Here is a 17,500-nt window from a genome sequence, read left to right as displayed (position 1 = left end):
AATCAATGTCCGTTGATCCTGCAAAACTTGCCACTGTCAAGTACTTTTAAGACCAACATTACATCGAATTATAACACTATTCGTATTGTTTTGCATTTTTCTCTTTACAGTATTTTTCATAACGGTAGAAAAAAAGATCCTACGTATACAGTACAAGTACATGTATTTCGTTCTGGTGCATAATTAAAAAGAAAGCGTCTTTTTTTCCATATTCCGGTTATTCCCTCAAATAAGGGCTAAATTTAGGTTAGAGATGATGCCCAACTAAAGCAAGAAATTGAAACTGATGCAAGTTCACCATAAAACTGAAAGCAAGATGAAAACAGAAAGATAAGATACAGTGTATCTCTTGGTTTCTTCATCTTACTTTCTCTATTTTTACAACAAGGCTTGCAACAGCTCCCTGCAAAAGTTTACCCTTTCCTCCCCAGACAATTGCACTCATCAGGGGGTACCCTAGTGGTGAAAGGGTTAACAACATCTCGGTCCTCTTAGCGCGACTTTCATGTGACCGTGAAAAATAAACTTAAAAACAGAACGTAAACAAAAACGCAAAACATTTAATTGGCTTATAGGACGAAAACAAACGAGTGTGAATTTTCATTGGCTTAGCGAACATGGATGTAAACAATGTCATCTCTCCATGGAAAGCGATCCGCATTTTGCTTCGACGTCATTTGAAATGCAGTAATGTGATTGGGCAATCGAAAAGTTTACTGCCCATATTAGGAGTTTCCTTGGCAGAAACAAAGAGAAGCTTTGTTTTAGTCTTGCCAAACATTGGCCAAACATTGCTCTACAAAAGTTGCTCTAATGGAGTGAACATGGTTCAGCCATTCACTTATCAGGCACTCCAGGATTCCCCCAGGTATTGACAAGTAGAATTGTCTGGCATTACTGGGTAAAATCTGTCAAGTCTCACTTCTAGGAGTCAACGGGTTAAGTGGCCTTTACTGTAACTGAGATTCATGGAAATTATGCCACGAATTGACTTACACAATTAAAAAATTAGTCATAATCAGACAAAAATTACTACATGTATTATGGAGGCTTTCACGTGATGTCATAGCTGCCACGTTGGCGGACGAAAACAAAAGATCTCTCATTAGCTTCTTTTGTTTGTCCACCAGAAGTCGTACATTTCTCTTTTGTTATTGGTGTGTCTAGAAGTTGGTTGAAAACGTCCCATACATAAAGCCATTTAAAGTGTCCAGAAATAAATACTAACTAATGATAATAGACCCACACAGGTTTTGTTTATCTAGAAGACTGTTTATAAAATAATGACCTTTTGCGACAGAAAATATCAGACACTAGTAAGAATTAAATGTTCGTTTTCATATTTTGGGGTTCATAACCCAACACGTAAGGGTGGCGAAACTAAAATGACACCATCTCCTCTCACAAACAGCATGGGGATGTTCCTTTTTGTTGTCTGAAAAGTAAAAGAAAAAAAATTTAAAACGTTTTTCTCACAATTCAAAAACTTGCCTGCATTTGCCATGTTGTTAAATCAATTTTAATGAGTGTGACATCATAAAAAAATTGCATTTGTAAAATTATGGCATTTTTCGGGGGTAATATGAAAGAACAACAACCAAAAGGCCTACTCGCCAAAAATTAGCATTTCAGGTCAAAATGTGAGAGATTAGCCAAGTTATGCTCTGATGACTCCATACAAATCCTTCTAAATTTGACTCAGTTTATAACATTAGGAACCAAGTCAAATCTGAAAGAAATATTAGGGTGTATTGAGTCATCAGAGCAAAACGGGACTAGTGTCTCTTAGACAATTTGCCTCACAATAGGCCTTAAGTTCAGATGTTGTTCTTTCAAAATATCCCAACAAATCCCATATTTTCAAAAATTTAATTTTTATGACATCACCACATTTAATTCGAACTCTATTGATATGCCAGTTTCTTAGAAATGGGTAACGGGACAGATGTAACACTAGACTAAAAGCAGTCTCTCTTTTGCTGCTTGGTTAGTCAAGAGTTAATGAGAAGACATGCATGAAAATGGCCCGACTAAACCAACTGGTGACAGAGGGACTGCTCGTACATTGTAGTCTAGGGTAACACAGGTGAGCTGCTTGACCCATTGAGTAACTAGGTATTGACCCACCACTACTATTAACTTACAGTACAGGTGTTGTTCACCCATATTCATGCAATAGCCTTTTTCACGGTTAGTTTTTTTCATTTGCATTACAATATAATCTAGCATGTATGTGAGGCAATTTCAGGCTATTTTGTAGTTTTAACCCGAAATTGCGTTGCATCCACGTTAAATTGCATTGAAATGCAAATTATAAAAACTAACCATGAAAAGGGCAATTGGATGCACGCTTATTGGAATTAAAATCCAAACACAAAGTGTACCTTTGTAAGTCTACATATATTAATTTTTCTTCATGTACATGTTCCCAGCAATGAGATAAGTGTTAGGGTAGCGTTGTATTTAGGTTAAGGGAAATACATGTATGCTACAAATAGGCTATTAAGGTTTTTCTGATTTTTGTGATGCCTGCGTGACCAAATCTGTAAAATTAACCGCTAATTTTCTTGCATTCCCTTCGGTAATTTTTTTTTAAAATTGGCTCAGTTCCAACCATGTACATTGTACAGTTCCTATCAAATACCCTACATTTGTTAAAATCTGTCAGAGCTAATCGCATATATTTAGAAAAATGACAAATTACATAACATTGGCAAAACCATCTGAACGACCTTGACTTTTTACCACTTCAAAATGTCAGGCAATATAATTTCCATATTGTGGATAAGAATTTAAAAAATTCACCAAAGGAAGGTATAAATATTAGGGAATTTATGCCAAAAACAGGAATATATCTGCCTGTCATAAGATGTGATGTTGCGATGGAAACGGCCATAATCCAAAAACTGACACCAAAAATTAGCTTTATTATATCGGTACCTATATTGGTACATTGTAAGTCTCTACAGGGAAAATTTTGACAGAAATTAATAAGGTTTTTTTTTCTATGTTTTCATATATTAATTACATGTACATCTACTGTACAGAGAACCTTACATCAATAATAATATTATTTACAGTTTTCCTTTCCTTGCGCTTGTGTTTATGCTTGCGTTCGTTTGTGTCGTGAAAAGGAAACACAGCATAAACACAAGGAAATATTTTTAAGTGTCTGGCCAATTAAAGCTCTCGTTCCAGATTCCCTGCATCAGTGAGCATTTGAACAAAATGACAGTTTCTGTGGTTGATTTTGATGCTTATGTCGAGGTTCATTTTCAATGAATCATTAAGCTGCTTATGCTTGTGCTTGCGTCCCTAGTGAAAAACAGGCTTTAATCTTTCCTTGATGAGCGGAGTTTAGGGGACACTTTGTGGTGTTAATACTATTGACCGTATCCCCAGAGAAAAGTGGTGTTAAAGATGCGGAGAAGAGCAAGGTGACATACCATAATGCTCTTCAAAATCAATTTCTGCAGTAATACAGATACATGTATCATATGAAGTCAAATTTCTGGACATAATATCTTAGGTCACCATTTGGGTAAATTAAAACAAAAGAAACACTCTGATTTCAACTTAAAGAACCATTGAGATTCAGTAACTGTAAAGGTATGTCTGTATGCATTCTAAAAGATGTTGGTAATTTTATTAATCCAGAGGTCATCAGCATTGCTAAGAAGAAATCATCCCACAATTGATACCCTCCTTCCTGCAGCCTCAACACACAGTTGTCTACGTGCCGCAACTCAGCCGCTCATAACACCTGACATCAGTTTGTCTTTGAATAGGTACAAACCTTAAAAAGTTCCTCGTATGTCTCTTCATCTATTTCAACAGTTGTGATAGTTTCCTCAACTTCACTCAAAATCATGTTGAGATGCTGATCATAAGCCTAAAAAATTGTCAACGTAAAGTGATTTACACTCTCAAATAGTAGCAATAATAACTACTGTATTTGCTTGAAGGTGTTCTGAAAACAAATGCATCACCATGTCCAGGGACATGTGTAGGATTATTATTTTAGAGGAAGTAAGATTGATGTGCAATTACAACTGTACATTGTACATGTACACTGCTGACCTATATTGTAAGAGACAATGGCCAGTTATTAATGAAACAAACAAAATGAGACAGGGCCTAAGTTTATGGTCCTGTCATAGATAACTAGCACTGAAAAATCTAGAACCATTTTTCGAGATGCTGTAACAAACCTACCACTTTTTTATTAGTTTTTTATATGAACTGAACTGAGGGAGCAATGTTAGCAAACTGGTAGAAGAAATCACATTCCAACAGCATGGCATTAGTTTTGGTTCCCTGATCCATCACCCAGACGTTTCCATAAAATTCGAAGTTGAAGAAGAATCTTGTCTTTAATTACTTCAACTTAAGGAAAAAAGTAGCTGAGTTCTCCACTTTTCTCGTCTTTCCCAAGCATTGACGGGTTGTGGGTTTTTCTTACACTTATCTAGCAAGTTTGACGATCACCAGAGCAGTAGCGGTAATGTTTTGGTTGAGAGAGAGATGGATGAAGCTCTTGCTGCATTGTTAATCTCAGATAATTAATTACATAATTAATTAATTTGGGCGGCGAACCAATTTCATTGAATTTTCCTTAGAGCACAGCCTTGATAGAACTCAATTCCCGGAAGATTAGTTGGGGACACCAATATGGCCACCGTTGCTTTGTTTAGAGACACCAAGATGGCTGCCGTGATGTCACATGAAAACACTCCATTGAGCTTCTTGGTTACTCAGCTCAGATATTCATTTTTTTCTGGGTGCTCACTTCTTTGATTCAATCTGCTCTAGCAATAATTGATGAGTAGAGTACTTAATTTACATTGTATTATAGTGATTATGGCTACATATAGTTATTGTACCTACTTCATGTGGCGAAAATAATTGTGAGCTCAGGAATAACAAACTTTTCAAAAAACAGTGATTCCTTGGGCCCATTTCTAGAAAGTCAAGAAGACGGGGTAGACTTTCATGTACCGTACTAAAATGGCACAGGACAAAAGAACCATTGTTATTCAAATTAGGCATTGCTAATTGAGTATTTCTATATTTGATTTGTTCTTTTGTTATATGGACATTAATCATTTCGGATCGGGTATGTATATATGATCGCGAAAGACCAGCCAGAAGAGGGAAGAAATTAAATAAGTCACAGGGGCACCCAACGTCAATTTTCGGAAAATAACTGTTCGGAAGACGATTTGAGTTCTAGAATTTTCGGAAAATTTGTTGTAAAATTTCTTGCTTGCCTGCCCCTCCTAGGATTTTCGAACATCTAAAAAATGGTATAATTGCCCATTTTTAACGGATTTTTACCCTAAAAAGGTCACCTAGAATTTTCGGGAGCCTTTTTTCTGGCTAAAATTTTCGGAATGGTAAGTTTTGATACCTATAATTTTCGGATCACTAGAATTTCAGCTAGGAAATCCGAACAGATGAAAACTTTTTAGGGGATAAAATTATGCCTATATCAACCGTTTAAATACTAAAATACGTTTAACAATGCTATGTTTAAGTGGTTTTGAACTACTGTACGTTCTCGTTGGGTGCCCCTGAAGTCATCAATTATCAAATGAATGAAGGAGGTAGTTTCTAAAGAAACTGTGGTGCTGCGTCGGTGGGGAAGTAGTATACAAAAATTTGGGTTTATCAACGGAGTTGATAATGTAAATTGGCCACCGTACAGAGATTCTGTACGGACTGGCCAATTTACATTATCAACTCTGTTGATAAAACCAAATTTTTGTATACATCGATCTATTATCAACATCACTTTGCTTCTAATTTGCACGTGCTCAGGCCCTATTCAGTAGTTGTTCCTTTTGCTTATTCTATATGTTGAAACGATATTAAATGACCAGCTTCTAAAACAAGCGGATGGCAGATGCACAAATGTTTTCGGGACCGAATTTCCAGAACCACGATTCTCTTTTTTACATAATTATTATTATTTTGCACCACGTCGATTTCGGATTAAATGTAAACGTCCTAAGTACCCAACGGCATGCTGTATCAGTAAGCAAAGCGGCAAGAATGCGCAAAATGAAACAGTGTCTAGGACAGGAGTAAACTACTGACAGGAATTGGAACGCGAAGGACCTTCTTGTGAAGAAATTCTAATATTTAATGTCCAATTTTCTGGAAGTATTACTTACGTGAAGTTTTCCTCTTAGTTCTCTATCATTTCTAAGCTTCACATAAATTCTTTCATCAAGGCTGAGGCGAATAAGATCAAGCGGTTCTTCCACAGTGTTTGTGACCTCTTCTTCCGCCATTTTTAATTTGGAAGCACGTGGGAGCTGGGGAAGATTGGGAATAATCACTTCTTGAGGGAGGAGTGGGTAAAAGGTAATTAATTCACTCGCAGGAAAATTGAAATTTCGCCGGCCATTTGGGGTCATTTGGTTTGGGCTGAAAGGTGAAGTTGGAGTTCGCATTTCGAAACAAACAAGCATCGCTAGATCAAGAAAATGAACGAGCAGAAGCCGAAAAAGTTTTATGTGGGCGCGCCATCCATAGAGCCTCGGAAGTAGAGCTGTTTCAAATGCGACAATGGTGTTTGAGTCAAGTCTAATAGGTGGAGGCATGCATGGTATATTATCAGAAACCCATAAGGGGTTGAAACGTGTAACTCGCGTTCACAGCTTCCGAATAGTCAGTGCGAACTGATTGGTTGAATGTTTCAGTGCTAAGTACCATATTTGGAAACCCCTCGCTCTTGTTGTTCCAAATATGGTACTTAGCTTGTTTCCCAGCACACAAGGGGCCGTTATACGTTTCAACCCTTATGGGTTTCTAATATTATAAACAAGAACATTGGTTAAAAGAGGAAGATTGTCAATCGCGAGTAACCAATATTTCAACCTCAAAAATATTTGAAATTGCAAGCACCCTCACACAATCTTAATTATTTAATCGTACTGTTGATCTTTTTATCGATTGGTTGTCTACGCCGTCCTGTGCTTTTATGTATGGTTAAAATTGCTTGGTATATACTCGACCATCGGTTACTGCTTTTCTAGCTTCTCATTGGTTCGCCAAATCCCGGTTATCAGCCAATAACTGTCATAACATTCTTGTCAGTTCTTCTTAGCCCTTGCACGATTTCTGTATTAGGATTCGTTCCTTCGTAGCTTGATTCTGTTTTTCCCGTATTTCTAACGATGAAACCATTGTTAAACGTCTTGGGAGCAAAGCAATTATCGCTAGTCCGTTAGTAATATTTTATTAAGAGTAAGTCCATTGTGTTACCAATTTCAATGGTTTCAATTTAATTTTTCAACCCTTGACTGTATCCCGTAGAGGAATCGGTCCGCTTAATTGTACAAGTATTGGTGCGTTAGTTTCCAATGGGAAAATATGTAAATAATTATATAAATGTGGAGGTAGAGTCAACCTTGGCGTAATTAATCCTTCAACTTGTGTATGTAAATAATTATATATCTATATAATGTTGCCCTGGGTTTTGAAGCCTGAGAGTTCAGTTGGAGAACTTTGAAAGGAAGAGTGTAAGGACGCGAGATCATGAAACTGTTGAAAAAAGAATTATCGTTCGTTGCTAAAAACCATTAGCAAAATAGCCGAGAGCTTCATTGGAAAACTCATTTTCAAACGGCTGGATATTGAGGAGAAGCTGGTAGAATAATAATTGTGCTAGCATAATGTTTGGCATAATTGGAGCAAAAAAGGTGCATAATTTGGGAATTCTGGCATAATTCTGGCATAATTTGGCAAAATTTCGAGCACTGCTAGTAGCATAATATGCCACTTTTAAGAGCATAACCGCCAAGGCCTAACCGTCGTGACCTGGGCCCGGTTTGTTCAAAAGCCGATTAATCCCAGATTAAAAATTAACCAAAGAGTTTATTTCTCTACTCTCAAATGCCTCTCAGAGCTGATATTCGACAAAACCTTATGTTAAAAGAAGTGACCCTTGAAAAACAAAAAAAACAAAGAAGCTTTCACCAAAAAGTTGAAAACATGAAACAAAAGTTTACCCTAATCCTGGATTAAGTTAATCGGCTTTTGAACAACCGGGCTCTGGGCGGCGAACATGCAGGAAGTGTGCAGGAACTGAGCTCAAGTGAACTGTACCCAAGTGCGCTGTAAATATTGTAAATATCTTAGTTCGTAGTTACTCGTAATTTCTAGGGTTTCTTTTGCACTATATTAAAATACTTTTTCTTCAGTTTTAATTAGGATGTGTTACGCGTATGTGGGAAGAAGATGATTTATTCTCGGTTCGGTACTTTACGCGTTTTGCGAAGCAAGTGAAACCAACACGTCACAATTCTTTGATTGCACGTGACGTCACGGCGGCCATATTGGTGGAAAGAACAATAGCAAATAAGTCTTTTGGGAATTTGACTCTATTATTATGCAAAACTTGAGTTACATTTTTTCATTGTTTTGGTACCAACATGGCCGTCTTATCACATCAGTGCAATCAAAGAATAACCGAGGTTTTATCTTACGTGGAAAGCAGTGCGCCAAGTGTCAGTGTGTGTCAAAAAAAAAAAAAAAAATGGAGTAAAAAAGCATAAGGTTTTAAACGAGAACTGCCACGGCATAACTAGCAAATTTTAGCATTTTTTGGAGCAGCAAGTCATAAAATTTAGTAAATATGGTGTATTTTCTACAGAAATAAATTAAATTTAGGTGCTATGTTCTTGCAATGCGTGTTTTAGCTACGCTAATAGTAGTAGTGATTGTCAATCCCCAAAGTCTTCAAATATTGAGAATTAAAGGAATGGGATGATAGATAACGTCCTAACGCTTGTGACGTCATTTCTCGTGACGTCATGTTACGTCTTTTACGCAAAAGATACTCGTTGGTTTCGCTCGACATATGATATTTAAATCGGGAAACCAAAAGTTAAAATTCCTACAAACTCCCTCTGAAGCGAAGTAAAATCAATCGACATCTTCAATCTCCGCGATTTGACATAAGTACCCAAGATCTACCTCACGCAACCGAGGCAAAAAGGTCAAAAAACGCGCCAAAAAGATGTTATTGGCATTACAACATTTCATTTGATTGTTTTTTTTTTTTCGGACCGTTAATAGCGAGAATTTTTGCAGTCATTATAAAATAATACATACTTAACGAACGAAATGATATATGAACCGTGCATACGGTGAGAGCTACTGAAATTTGAACTGACCAATCAGACTTCAGCAAGCGGGAAAAACTGGGCTATCCGATGTTACGTGAATTGCTTGCAATTAAAGGGCTAGAAACCCATTTTAAAGATTTTATGGCAACATTTTTGTCATCACGCTTTGGTGCCAAAACTGGATTTCCAGCGAGCGGAGATTCGAACGTCAGCTGTTATGCTTTCGCTGTTATCTGTGCTTCTTCTAACTATTTTAAGACGAACTCAGTCTGGTATTTTCGAATCAAGTGCAAAGAAGATGTCAAAACTGTATTGATATCGATAATGTATTTATTTGTGTTATTTGTGTCACTGCCACGCGTACTGCGCAAGCACGGTAGTAAATCATATATTGAACTGCGGATCATGAAATCAAGCGGAGCTATGGTTCTCGCAGTTATAAACGAAATTTTAGCCATTGCGTAGAGAAGCCTGAAAAACTTCAGGACTTTACCGGGATTTGAACCCGGCCTCGCGATGCTGGTGCAACCCCCCTAATCGACTGTACCATGAAGCGACTTAACTGATTACAGTGTAATTAATGTGAAGTGCTTGGTTTCTACCCCATATGAACCATGTGAGCGTTGGCCCTATTAATGGAAATGGGCCCACACAAGGACAGAGAAAAACTCTGACCAGGGTGGGAATTGAACCCACGACCTTCGGGTGAGATCACCACTGCCCTACCCACTGAGCTACAAGGTTAGACGGGAGCAGGCCGTGGGAACCGATGATGTTAAAGTCACGGCATTGTACATGTACAAATACAAGGAAGGATTGCGTTTTTGCAAACGTTGGCCGTGTAGCACTTATATCTGAACAGACTTAACTGATTACAGTGTAATTAATGTGAAGTGCTTGGTTTCTACCCCATATGAACCATGTGAGCGTTGGCCCTATTAATGGAAATGGGCCCACACAAGGGCAGAGAAAAACTCTGACCAGGGTGGCAATTGAACCCACGACCTTCGGGTGAGATCACCACTGCCCTACCCACTGAGCTACAAGGTTAGACGGGAGCAGGCCGTGGGAACCGATGATGTTAAAGTCACGGCATTGTACATGTACAAATACAAGGAAGGATTACGTTTTTGCAAACGTTGGCCGTGTAGCACTTAAATTTGAACAGACTTAACTGATTAGAGTGTAATGTGAAGTGCTAGGCTGGCTGATCTTTCATATACCGGATCCGAAATAATTAAAAACAAAAGCCGGAACAAAGCGAACATATAAGCGACATAAAAATAGAACGACGTTTCGATGACTCCATGTCATCATTATCGAGTTCGAAGTACATGATAGATAATGATGACATCGCTTATATACATTCTAAAGTGCTTCACGAAACCTTTTATCATCAGAAAGCGAGCATAACAATATCTAATTAGCAAGGCCTAGTCGGAATAACAATGATTCTTTTGTCTACCCGATGAAGCCACTGATGTTGCAATTGGGAGCTAAATAACAATAGGCTGAGTTCGATCTATTCAGGCACGGCTACGAGGCTTAATGGTCAAATTTCACGGCTCTGTTCTGTTTTCTTTGTCTCACAAGTCTCAAGGGAGATTTCTAAGCAAAATAATATTAAAACTTAACCATAAAGCCTCTTAGCCATGTGTGATGAATATTGATATATCGAACTTGGCCTATATAGGCCACTTCGGAAAATACCATAATACTCTTTGTTTGTCCCCCCAATTTTTACATAATCACTGTGTCCAGTTTCTCTTGGGGCTTACAATGGTCCCAAGAGAAAACAAAAACAATGCTTATGCAAAATTTGGGGAGACAAACAAAGAGTACTATGGTATTTACCGAATAGGCCATTTCCGAGTTCATGTCTACCTCTTTTTCAAAGCGAGTCTAAGAGCTAAGTTTTTGTTGAGAAAATTAATTTTCATTCATATGTAAAGTAGAAGTAATTACCATCACAAAAACTTCGCACTTAAACTCGCTTTGAAGAGGAGGCAGACATGAACTCGGAAATGGCCTATTGCCTATTGCTGACTTTTAACTCGCCGGATGTCCTTGGCTTGCAACCGCGTGACCAAAAATCTCCAGAGACATAGCCAAAATCTTATAAGTGGACAATGGCAGATCTTGTTTTAGTACCGATAACGCAGCATAAAGGTAAGGGATACCTTAGGCCTTAAACGTACGTGCAGTTTATTTAACTCCATCGCAACTCTGTACTTCCCGTAGTATCAACAAACGAAAGAAATCAAATTTAGTCATAAACCTGAAAATAGTTTATTTGTCTCTCGCTTTTTCCTAGTAGTACGTACATCGAGATATACAACGCCCTCTTCTGTTAGAAAGTTTGCATAATCAACGTCCAATGGGTTTCTGAAGGCAGCTGACACGAAAATGAATCACGGATGATGGGCTTGCTAAAATTATCTGTCTATCTCATCTATGGATGTAGGGATTTTTGTGCATCGGTACACTGTCCTTCTCTTGTCAGAGGCCGGTGCTGTCAAAGCACATGTGAGGCCTGGTGCACATGGGCAAACAAGTGACATTCCGGGCTGAAATGAAAGGAATTAAAAAACACTGAAATGCAATTCAGATCAAATGTTCCTTTTTAACTATTGATTTTTTTTGCTGTGATTAGTCAACACTGAAACTCAAAAAATTAAACCCGTCAAAATCGTGGTGGCAAATAACGGAGAAAAGAAGCAGAGAGTTCAAACGAGGTAGTGACAAACCAGAGAGGATCATTAATACACAGCAAAAGTAAAAACGTTATGGAAAAACCAAGCAAATAAGAGAAGAACAACGAAAATAGCAACCAAAAAAGAAAGAAGTTAAGAAAAATGGTGAGGAAGAAGTTATTGAAGTAAAGCAGATATAAAGGCAAGAGGATAAGAAGGTAATAGCGAGATTTAGCATTGAGTTTAAAGTGTATATGATAGATTTTTCTTTATTCACCTAATCGAAAGATCGTGGTTTTTGACATAAAAACAACCAAAAATAGTCCATTCCCTACTTGCACAAATCCCATAATACAGCTCATTTTTTTTTGGGGGGGGGGTGGGTGCGTTATTTGCATTAAAACAATGGATATCATGTTCACTGAAGCATGATACAGTCCCAAGAGTAAATAACTTGTATTGTTTTTGTGTAAAGAACCCCCAAAACGGATTACATTGTGGGATTGTGCAAGTAGTGAATGCTGATTTTTATTCGATACCTTTTATCCCTTTAAAGTGCTTTTATGACCTAAAAATTCACTTCCCTTCTCCCTTCAGATTTCGAAAGCGTCAAGTTGCTTGACACCTGAATGGCCAAATTGTGAGCTTTGAATTTTATCCTAAGGCTGTTTTCTTTGAGTGCAAGTTAAAGATTTCAGGGTCCGCCATTATTCACGTCCAAGACTGACAGATTGGACCTCAGAGGGTTGGATCGAGGATAAGATGACGTCAAAGACTCACTAGCTTAAAGTTGCAGTGTGTAAGCGCAGCTTATTATTCATGCAAAACTCGAGTTTAACAGCCTGACAGTTCGAAACTCCCGGGGGCATGTTACTTCAACGCGTGCACACGCATTGCATTTTTAAACGAGGGAGTCTTTGACATCATCTTATCCTCGATCTACCTCTCTCAAGATTTTGAAGTTAGTAATAGCGGATCATTAATTAGGAAAATTTCAGTAAAAATAAACAGGGGTATATTGAGATGAAGAATTAAAACCTGGGTCACTTAATGTTCAGTTCACATAGTTTTAAAATACAAAAAATAAGTAGAATTGATTTTTGGTCACAGTAGCACTTAAAAAATCGGAATTTTCACTTCCCGTGGGGTACAAAACCGCGCTAGTAAGGAGACTGGAAATAGCAGGCCAGTGACGTCAATACAGGAACGAAAGGAATTTGAAATTTCACCAATGTGACCCAGGTTCGGTTCCCTGACCCGACGCCATAAGTGGGTTGACTTTGTGTTGGTTCTGTACCCTGCTCCGAGGGTTTTTCTCCGGGTCCTCCGGTTTCCCCCCTCCAGAAAAAACCAGCATACAGTTGATTCCATCTGGCTGTAAGCTGTGATCCAAGGTCACACATTCGAACACATGGACCGTATAGCGGCAGCCAGAGGCGCCATAGCATGCTTTCGGTTGGACCTTGTTGAGCTGCGTCGTTGACGTACTTGCGACGGCGATTAAAGTGACAATTATTACTAGCTATTATTATTATTATTATTATTATTATTATTATTATTATTATTATTACTATTATTATTGTTATTATTATTCGATTCTCTCCAGTTGTCGGGTTTTCTACTGGGTAATGTTTATTGTGTCTCAGCAACTCCCCGTAGCTTAGAGACACAACACTTTCCGTAACAAGTGCGGAGCAGTTCCAAGGATGGCCGATAATTGTACACTTCCAAGGAAGTCAGGTACATCTAGCTTGCCAAACCAGGTCTTTGCACCTTTTGATATGCTTCCAAGAGCACCAATCACGATAGGTGCAGCAGTTTGAAAACAGGGAAAATTTGGGCCCTGGAATCGTTCTGGTATTGATGTCGCTGGTGTGCAATATACTCCTTACTCGCACGGTTTGGTAACCCCCGGAAGTGAAAATCCCAATTTTGAAAGGCATCCAATGACAATCGGTATATAATTTTTTTGGTTGTTTTATCTGATCTTTCGCTTGAGTAAATAAAGAGTAATCTGTCACATACACTTTAAGTCTAACAGCGAACGACACGCTACTGTTTTTCATAAAAGTTTGAAAATTCACTTATTTTCTCTCACTGCTAAAAAGTTACTTCATATGTGCAGATAATGAGGAAGAATTGAGCTAAGAGCAAACCTTAACCCTAATCTTTAACCCTGACTTGCCTTTCAGAAAATACTTTACGATAGTGCTACAGAACAAATGTATTTGCCCAAGAAATGTGGCTCCCATCAAAGCAGAGAAAGACAAAGTTTGGATGTAGGAGAATACATTTTGCTGGACCCACGACTCGCGACACGCGCTGTTTAGATTCTAACCCGCGATCAGGCAGACTTTTCTTTAGAAAGGGCGCTTTCGATAAAGAAAAGAACGCCTTAACGCAGGTTATTTAGATTTTCACCTTTCGACAGCCTAAAGTTGGAAGAAATCTAGCATACACAATATTTAGGAAATTTTGCAAATGCAGGCCCCTGGGGGTTTACATTAATTAGAAGGGACGTTTTCAGTTTCTTTTTTACTTACGATTTGTAAAGGATAACATCGCTGCTTTCTTAAGAGATTCTTTTTGCAAAGTTTCACTTCTCCTCTTCTCCAGAAGGCACAACACTCGTCTACAGAGCAATCCTCTTGAGTTTTGCACTTTCTATACAACGAAGTCTGTAGACATAACAGCAAAGTAAACTCTAAATATTTTTATACAATGATTAAATTTAACAACTGCCTCACGGGGCATTACTTTGTGATTTATGGCAACGATTGATGGTTTGAAAGTTCTCAAAACATCACGAGTGACCATAAATTACGAAATGCCCGAGCAAGTTCACTGTTTTTCAGCCTAATGGACTTAACCATATAATTTATTTTTTTGTATAGATATGGAAGAAATCACGGGATTTTTCTTGTTCCTAAAATTTGATATCTTCGTCGCGCAAAAAGTGAAGATACTGTTTTTATTTTTCACATGTGACGATATTGATGTCGTCGTGGTAACGAACATGTCAGCTAATTATATTAGTGCATCATGTTCTCGCACTAAGTCGTGCGACCGTTGGTGCCATTAATTTAACTCTCTTTTTACGAGATACGAAGACGGTGAAACTACCGTTGACAATCAAGGTGATCACTTATTTCAGCGCTCTTAAAATGAATAAAAACCTGAGATGTCTAAGGTTCGGATTTTCATTCCCCCGCTGATGGCTCGCAGATTTGTGTGCTGCTTCTTTGCGGAAAGTTATCTCTAGGAACTGTCGAAAACGTATGTTGAATAAAGTTTGCTGAGGCCCTTGTTAAACGTTGCATTTTACATGTGCCAAATCTAATGCAAATGAGTGTCGCACATGTCTCTTTTGTTAAGCAAGAAGAAAAACGCGCTTGGATTTTTTTTTTTAACATTAATAACACTTCATTGAAAATATATCCAATACAAAAGCTTACAAATTAGGTAACATGTATCGTACACTATTAAAATTGGATTTTTAAAAGGAGACAAAAACTTGCTAAAAGTTTTTGCTTCTACTAACAAATATACTTTTAAGAAAATTCCGTATGTAGCTAACTTCATATTTTAAATGTCTCTAGATCAGGGAGTAATTGCCCGAGTAGAAATGAATCTAATGCATACCTGCTGCATTAACTTATTCGCGTACATTGAGTTTGACTTTCCTTCTCTCACGATTTTTTTGTTTTCAAATTCTTTTGATATCCTTTAAAGAAGGAATAAAAGAAACATATTTAATTGACCTCTCCCCTTAGGAGCTTTTCAGGACCAATGAAACAGCACGAGTAACTAATTGCGCTCGACGAAGGAGAAGGCTTCCTAATTTCGTGGGTCTCCTGTAAACGCTCGCGAAAGCTCTGAGGGTTTTTTGGGTTTTCTATCGGGCGGGCAGTTATGACGTCACATCAATTTGCCTTGTATTTGGCATTTCCATCTAATTCTAGCTTTGTACTGGTGCAAGGTTAAAATGGAAAATGAAACCTACACCTGAGATCTGATTCATTCTGTTTTTTTCTAAGACAATAATTTGTACTGCAACGAGTGTGCCTTTCTACCATATTCAATAAATCTACATAGTCATCATCAGATTGTTGCATATTTACAATATCTTTGTGCTGCCTCTGGCACGGATGAATGGTTGCTGTTTAAATACTTCTTCTTTCTCCTTTAATGTCTCAACTAATTTCCTCCTATGTTCTTTGTATGATTTTAGCTAAATTCATTGAACTTCGAACGCACTTATTAATCTTTGATTACTCCTAGTATTTAACAATTACTCTACGAGGGCGCGCTGGATATGAAGTGATAGATAAACAACGAGGTGCGTAGCACCGAGTTCGTTATAATCAGTTTACATCCAGCAAGCCCGAGTAAAATAATTGTTTCATTAAAAATTCCATGATGTTTCCGGGGGTAGTATTGTCGACTAAAGCCTGGTTTCCATATGATCTGCGACAGTCTGCGACCATCGGAAGCTGTCGGTGTCGGTCTTATCGCAGACGATTGTAAACACAGGAGGCAAATGTTTCCATTTAAATCTGAAGCGATCGCAGACAAGCATACCATTAATCCTCTGTGAAGCGAGGAGAAAAAGAAGCGAACTTACTTCAAGTCTGATTAGACGTGTATCAATACGAACAATAGTGTGCCGATAGTACACAGATCATCTCAGACACAGGTTTCCATTAAAAATTTCTTAGTCGGAAGCGTCGTAGTGGTCGCCAAAGTAGAAATAGATTCAACTTTCCCGATCATCCAGACCGTGTGCATTTCCACATGTCTGTGACGTGGTGCAGACCTATCGATCGACGATCGTGTCGCAGACCGACCGCAGACCATTGCAGATCATATGGAAACCAGTCTTAAAGCATCGACTTCTGCCTCGGTCAAGTCCGGTTGAAAACGGGTTTTGTTGGTCATTTTTTTTCTCAGAGCTGCAAAAATGTTTTCAGTTCACTTTATTGCTGACGCCTTCCTTGACCATATTAGGTACAGCGGTATATGAACTGGCAGCCTGTTTCTATCGAGCCAATGAAAATACTGGAAATCTGATATCCGTAGTTCAGTTCTTAATAAATTTGGTTTAGCCAAGCTCCCGGGTTTCTTATTGGCCTTACTTAAACAACGAATTTACGGGATAAAACAGTTTTTATTTTTTTGTTTAGTCTTGACGAAAAGCAGTCAAATAAAAAAAAATAAAACAACCTAAAACGAGTTATTTCGTTTCTGCTCTTTTGTCATAGGTCGTCCAGGCAACCTTATCAGATTCAAAATTTAAAATCTTCTAAAGATATGTCAAAAATTGCAATACAGAGCAAAAAAATCTCTAAACAAATTAAAAGTAAACACCCAGCTTTAAGTTTTTCTCACTCCGATACTTGACTTTAATAACTGCGCTGACGTCATAACCAAAATTTCTCGCATCTATAGATTTACCCAAAATTCTTACCCATGGTACTCCGCTGGCGCCTGAGCTCCGCTTTTAAGAATTCCAACTGGCCGGAAGCAAACCAGTTGGTTATTTACAAGTGCATCCTAGAATTAGAACCAGGAACTAACAGGGTCAAATTCAACGAGTGGTCAGAACGGATCTGGAACCCGGGATCTCCGGATCAGAAGGAAAGCACTTAACACTGGGCTGCAGTACCTCCA

At 38.1% G+C, this 17,500-nt stretch overlaps 2 protein-coding genes across 2 annotated transcripts in view; both read right to left on the bottom strand.

Annotated features, from left to right (window-relative positions):
- Window positions 1-930: 930 nt before the first annotated feature.
- On the bottom strand, window positions 931-6,333 carry LOC138029018 (U6 snRNA-associated Sm-like protein LSm3). Its single transcript, XM_068876684.1, has 3 exons — window positions 6,177-6,333; window positions 3,797-3,892; window positions 931-1,435 (listed from the first exon to the last, which is right to left on the bottom strand). The coding sequence occupies exons 1-3, from the start codon at window positions 6,294-6,296 to the stop codon at window positions 1,352-1,354; spliced, it is 300 nt and encodes a 99-aa protein (XP_068732785.1). The 5' UTR covers window positions 6,297-6,333; the 3' UTR covers window positions 931-1,351.
- Window positions 6,334-11,537: 5,204 nt separating this feature from the next.
- Window positions 11,538-17,500, bottom strand: part of LOC138028689 (uncharacterized) — a 6,563-nt gene continuing 600 nt past the window's right edge. The window contains exons 3-4 of the mRNA XM_068876289.1: window positions 14,374-14,508; window positions 11,538-11,704 (exon numbers count right to left, since the gene is read on the bottom strand). Of these exons, the coding sequence (XP_068732390.1) occupies window positions 11,573-11,704; window positions 14,374-14,508 (267 nt within the window). The 3' untranslated portion in view covers window positions 11,538-11,572. The remainder of the gene's footprint in view (window positions 11,705-14,373; window positions 14,509-17,500) is intronic.

This window comes from Montipora capricornis, chromosome 13 (assembly GCF_036669925.1).
Source record: "Montipora capricornis isolate CH-2021 chromosome 13, ASM3666992v2, whole genome shotgun sequence".
NCBI classification, from domain to species: Eukaryota; Metazoa; Cnidaria; class Anthozoa; order Scleractinia; family Acroporidae; genus Montipora; species Montipora capricornis.
Note: the sequence above shows the minus strand (reverse complement) of the source record. Positions and strands in the feature narration are given on the sequence as shown.